The sequence below is a fragment of the Chaetura pelagica genome, unplaced genomic scaffold (assembly GCF_000747805.2).
Source record: "Chaetura pelagica isolate M959 unplaced genomic scaffold, ChaPel_1.0 scaffold938, whole genome shotgun sequence".
NCBI classification, from domain to species: Eukaryota; Metazoa; Chordata; class Aves; order Apodiformes; family Apodidae; genus Chaetura; species Chaetura pelagica.
In genome coordinates, this window is record NW_009954221.1 from 788,504 (window position 1) to 793,823 (window position 5,320).

General features: G+C 57.7%; 2 protein-coding genes across 2 annotated transcripts in view; both read left to right on the plus strand.

Moving 5' to 3' along the window:
* Positions 1-203, plus strand: part of SPRY3 (sprouty homolog 3 (Drosophila)) — an 846-nt gene extending 643 nt beyond the window's left edge. The window contains exon 2 of the mRNA XM_010003478.1: positions 2-203. Coding sequence (XP_010001780.1) covers positions 2-203 — 202 coding nt within the window. The remainder of the gene's footprint in view (position 1) is intronic.
* A 132-nt stretch (positions 204-335) lies between these two features.
* The window catches only part of LOC104393952 (brain-specific homeobox/POU domain protein 3), a 53,302-nt gene continuing 48,317 nt past the window's right edge, over positions 336-5,320 (plus strand). Inside the window, exon 1 of the mRNA XM_010003479.1 lies at positions 336-398. Coding sequence (XP_010001781.1) covers positions 336-398 — 63 coding nt within the window. The remainder of the gene's footprint in view (positions 399-5,320) is intronic.

Consider the following 5,320-nt stretch of genomic DNA (forward strand, 5'->3'; position numbering starts at 1 on the left):
CTGCCATGAGCCTCCTCTCCCTCCTCATGCCCTGCCTCTGCTGCTACTTTCCCACCCTGGGGTGCCTCAAACTTTGCCAGCGGGGCTATGACGGGCTCAGACGCCCCGGCTGCCGCTGCCAGAGCCACACCAACACGGTCTGCAGGAAGATCTCCTCCTCCAGCGGCACCCCCTTCCCCAAGACGCTGGATAAGCCGGTATGACCCCCCGGGGAGGACAAGCGGGCTTTACTCCTCCTCCTCCTCCTCCTCCCGCTCCACTCCGTCCTCCTCCTCCTTCGGCTCCCCCTGCCCTGCCACGCTCCCCGCTCCCCACCATCAACTCCCGGGAAGGAGATGGGTGAACTGGGGGTCCCAGCCCCCGGGAACACGGAGGCGGCACCGAGCTGGTGGGACACGGTGGGTTTGCAACGCTCCGGTGAGGGACCAGGAGAGCTGCAGGTGGCCTCTCCGGCCTTGCCCCCCAGGAATTGCCACCCAAGGGCTCCTCGGGACTTCTCAGGGGGTTTTAGGAGCTGCTGCTGCCCCGTGGCGTGGTCCCTCCCAATGGAGGGGAAGAGGCAGGTCAGCTCATCCCCTGTGCGAGAGTCTTCCAAGAGCCAGACCTCCCTCCTTCCCTCCCTCCATCTGCCTCCAGCACTTCTCGTGGCAGCCTCTCTCCTCTCCTGTAGGTCTGCTTTCCCCAAGGGGCTGGGGTGCCACGGGGTCCCGCTGGTGGCAGTGGCTTCCCTGTGGGCTTGGAAGCTGCTGGAGAGAAGCAAGCGAGCTGCTGAAGGAGGTGGCATCGTATTTTTCTGTCTCAAAGAGGAAGGGAAGGTGTGGGAAGCTTTAGAAACCTTCTGGCAGGGGAAGGAGCTATGGGAGGCAGCCCAGCCCACACGCTTCTGCCCGACTGCAGCGAGGGAAAGGTCCCCTCTGGGATTTGGCTGAGAACAAGAAGCTGGTTTGAAATTGCCATTCATGTCTCTAAGCCTTGAAGGGCTGCCTCCCGAGCAGAGCCCCGGCGGGGTGGGAGCTGCAGCAGGCTCCAGCCCACCACCCAGCAGATGCCACCAGCTCTGTGCTCCAGCCCTGCTCTGCTCCCTTCCACCAGCACTGAATTCACTTTAAAAAAGGCCCCAAAGCCAGCAGCCAGCAGCAGCCACTGGCCCCGCTCTCCCTGCCAGCCCTGGGGGCTCCTGCAGCCTCTGCCTTGAGCTGGGGGGAACAGAGAGCAGAAAAAGGTGTCAAAAGAGGGGACCCCAAGCTTCCCTCCTTGCAGAAGCTTTCTTTGAGACCTCACTTGGCTTTCCTTGACCAGCCATGTCATCCCACCACCAGTGTCACCCCTCTGAGGCTATTCTGCTTGTGACAACCTGGAGGTGGGTCTGAGCCAAGTCCTGGCCTGGGCCATCTGCAGAGCAGTAGGAAACCTGAATCGGGGTCAGGGCTTCACGGGTTACCTGCTGGGACAATAATTAACCCAACCCATCACTGTGGTTGGAGGGGACCTCCTCCAGGTCTTGAGCTCAGCCCCATCTCTGCTTCCAAACACGTGGAGTTGTGACCCTGCAGCCTGGTCGCTTGGGGCAGCTTGGAGCTGGGATGATGTCCTGGTGCTTGGTCTCCTCTGAGGTGTGTGAGTGCAGAGGGAAGTGAATGGTTCCCCTGGAGATATATATGCAACGTGTCCTTTGGCTTCCTCCAAGACCCGGGGCTCACCCCTCGCCTCCCCTCAGCCACCCCTCACGCAGAGTTCTGTGGATCTATTTTTGTATATAGAAACCTAACGCTAGGCTGGCTAGGTCTATTGCTAATAATACTCATGATACTGCTGTGAACGGTGCCAGATGTGAGGTTTGGCTTCCGGGTACACTTGCACATGCTGGGAGATGAGTTCCTGGTCTGTTTATTGCTAATCCCAGACCTTTTGTTCCTAGGGAGTCGGGGGAGGGGGAAAGGAGGGTTCCCAGGTTGTGCTCCTTGCAGGAAGGGGGTTTTGTTCCGTGCTGGCTGGGGGTGAGGCAGGAGGCAGAACCTGCTGGTGGGATTCCTCTTCCCCTCCATTTGCTGTCTGAAACTCGTGGCTGCTCCAGGCTCCCTGTGCTGCAGAGCAGAGGTTCCAGGCAGTGATTCATCCCTCTTGAAAGCCTTATTCATTCAGCCAGGCTGGCAGCGCCTGCCCCGGCCCTTCAGCTCCTGCTTCCCTCTGCAAGGGGAGATGAATCCCATCCCTGGGGAGAACAGCCTGGGCTGTGCTATGGATGTGACCAAATCCTCACTCTGGTTTCACCGGGAGCCTGAGAGGGGATGTTGGAAGATGCTTCCTCTGGCCGAAGGTGGAGATGCCACTTCCACAGGCTGGGGGGAATTCTGGGTGGTGCTCCAGGCCCCGATGGGGATCTCCTGGCACTGGGAAGGGAGACACCCATGCCAGTGCAGTTTGCACATCCTCTGAGGCCAGCCTTGGACTCTTGAAACCGTTTGGGTTTTGAGGCAGTGCCCTTCCCAGAGGATGCCCCGTGGGTGTGTGTACCCCCGTCAGGTCACCCCGTGTCTCTGGGGCAGCAGTTCTACAATATATTGCAAAGCTATTTATCCATAGGCCAATAAGTGCTTGGCTCCCTCCTGCCAAGCAGTGTCTGGGGCAGAGGCTTCCACCAAGAGACCCCCTTCCTCTGGAACACTCGGTTCACTGTCCTGTTGGTGCTGATTAAACTCCTTCCTAAAAAAATGCAACACTTTTTTAGGGAACAAAAAAAGGTCTTTTTTTTTTTTTTTTTTTTTTTCCACTGAGGATGTGAGGAACTTGAATGAGAATGTGGAATAGTTCATTGAAACTTTTTTAAAGAAAACTAATGAACAGAGTTTTCCAACTTGCTCTACTTGGATTTTTTTTTTATTTTTGGTTTTTTTTTTCTCCTCCTTTTTAAATGGATCCTACTTGTAAATTTAGTTACCACCTCTGTATCTCGCCGATTCATTGCTTCCTCTCCTGATGGTGGAATGACTCAACATGTGAAGCTTCATCATTTTCACGGCCTCCAAAGTCGTGCGAGCACGGGGGGGTGACCTCCCCCAGGTGCTGGAGCTGATGGATGAGAAGAGGGCTGCCCACCCAGCAGCTCCCCAGAGCCAGCCTGGCTGGGCAGCAGCAGGATGAGGAGCAGCCCTGCACTTCCCTGCAGCACGTTTCCCTTCAGGAGCTGGTGGGAGGCCAGGACCCCTGCCAGTAGCTTCTACCTGTAATGGGATTTTTGTGGGTCAGCACAGAAGTCCCGTGTCTCCCAGGACGTGGTGCCACAGCCTGGGTGCAGGGCTGAGGAGTCCAGCCAGGTCTCTGGAATGTCTCTTCTGCAGGAAATGAGAAGCCTGGGAGATGTATGTGGTGAAATCGGGATGTGTCAAAGGGAATGGGAGAGGAGGAGCCCCTGGTGGGCACTGGGGGTGTGAGACCAGTGCAGGGCTTGGGCTGAGGGCAGAGCAGAGCCAGGGCCTGGCCGTCCAGTCCCATGGGCTTGAGAAGTCTGGAGCTGTTGGCCCCTGCCCTGCTCCCAGGGGCAGGTGGCTTCACGTGGGGTTACTGCTTCTCACTCCAGCTGGGGGGCCTTGGCAAGCTCCCATCCTCACTCCCATTCCTGGTTCCCACTCCTCACTCCCCCTCCTCTCTCCCATTCCTTGCTCCCACTCCTCACACCCACTCCTTGCTCCTGTTCCTTGCTCCTGTTCCTTGCTCCCACTCCTTGCTCTCAGCAGAAAGCACAGGTTGGGATTTGCCCTCCAAGGAGATCAGCTCTCCTTCCCTGGAAGCTGTGGGGACCCTCTGGTCATGTTTCCCCCCCGATCTGTTCCTAAAATCTCCAGACAGATCCATCCTGCTCCCTCCCAGCTCCACTGCCAGGCAGTTTGGTTTCCCTGCAGAGGTGACTCCAGCTTTGGCTGGGGCTGTGAGCCCCTCTCCTGCCCCACCTCCTCATGAGTCAGCTCACATCAGCTCCAGATGTTTCTCTGCAGCTCCTTGCCCTTGCCTGGCAGTTTGGGTTTCTCCACATCCTAATGTGTCTTTTTTGGTTTTCTTTTGGGAGAATCACATGCCAAGTCCTCTGTTTCCCCCAGGATTTGATAAGGATGGAGCCACTTCCTGAGGGGAAGCCTCTTGGTGGTGTGTGTCTCTGCTGGTCATGGACTCCTCTGCCAGGAAACCTGCAGGGCTGCTGGGCAGATTTAGGTGGGGAAAGAGAGACTCAGGTGCCAAAGGAGCAGGAGACGGGAGCTACTGAGCAGGACCTGAGCTCCCCCTGCTCTGCTCCCCATCCAGGAGCTCCTCGTCCCACCCAGACCTCCACAGCTCCATCCCTACAAGAGTTCCTGCTGGTGCTTGCTTTCTCCAAAGCTTCCCTTGGTCCCACTCCCCTCCATCCCTACTGCACTCATCCCATCAGCCCCAGCAGTGGTGAGGAAGGGGCACTGGGGATGGAGGTGGGACTGAGATGGGACTCCATCCCATCCCATCACCCCCAGACCTCCTGGTGGAAGGGCAGATGTGGTCCTTGGGCTGCTCTTCACTCCTCCCTGAGAAACCTGCCAGCCAAGTACCTCAAAGAACAGGGGGCAGCTCTTTAGGACTCTACTCTCAGATTCCCATAAAATTCCACAGCGTTGGCTCTTCCCCCTCCCCCTGTGTGAACCCAAAGGCTGTTGGGGAAGTCTCATCCACCAAAAGCTGCCAAGGCACAGAAGATGCTGAGTGGCTGCTGTGGTGCAGTAGAAAGGGGGGGTGTGGGGGGAGGTTGGCACAGTGGGGCTGCTCCCAGCACCTGCTTTGGTGGTTTGCTCCTTTGCCTCTGCCTCTTGGCTGTTTTGAGGGCTTCAGGTGTTGGAAGGTCTAACTTTTTGGGATCATCACGTGAGGAAAGTCAGGAAGGGATGTATCCCCACCCCAAAGCCCATTCTTGGTCTTTGGTAGGATCCAGTTCAGGCTCAGCTCCTTCAAAGAGCTCATGGAGCCCAGGCCTGTGGGCTGCCTGCAGCAGCTGGAGGCTGGGCCAGGGGCCAGACTGGAGCTGTGATCCCTTTGGGCTCAACCTGCTTTGGGAGAGTTCTCAGGGATCTTTGGGATTGCTGGCAAACTCTCCCAGAGCGCCACTGGGAGGCTGCACAGGTGGGATCTGCTGTCCTGTTTGGGGTGGTGGTGGAGAAGAATCCCCTGGGGGCATGAGCCAGGGGGGTAGGATGGTCACCTTGCAGGGGGACACTGGATGGATGGGCAGAGATCACAGCCCTTGCCCTGCTGCTGCTGATTCCACCTTCCCCTCCCATTCCAGCTGCTCACCTTTTCCCAG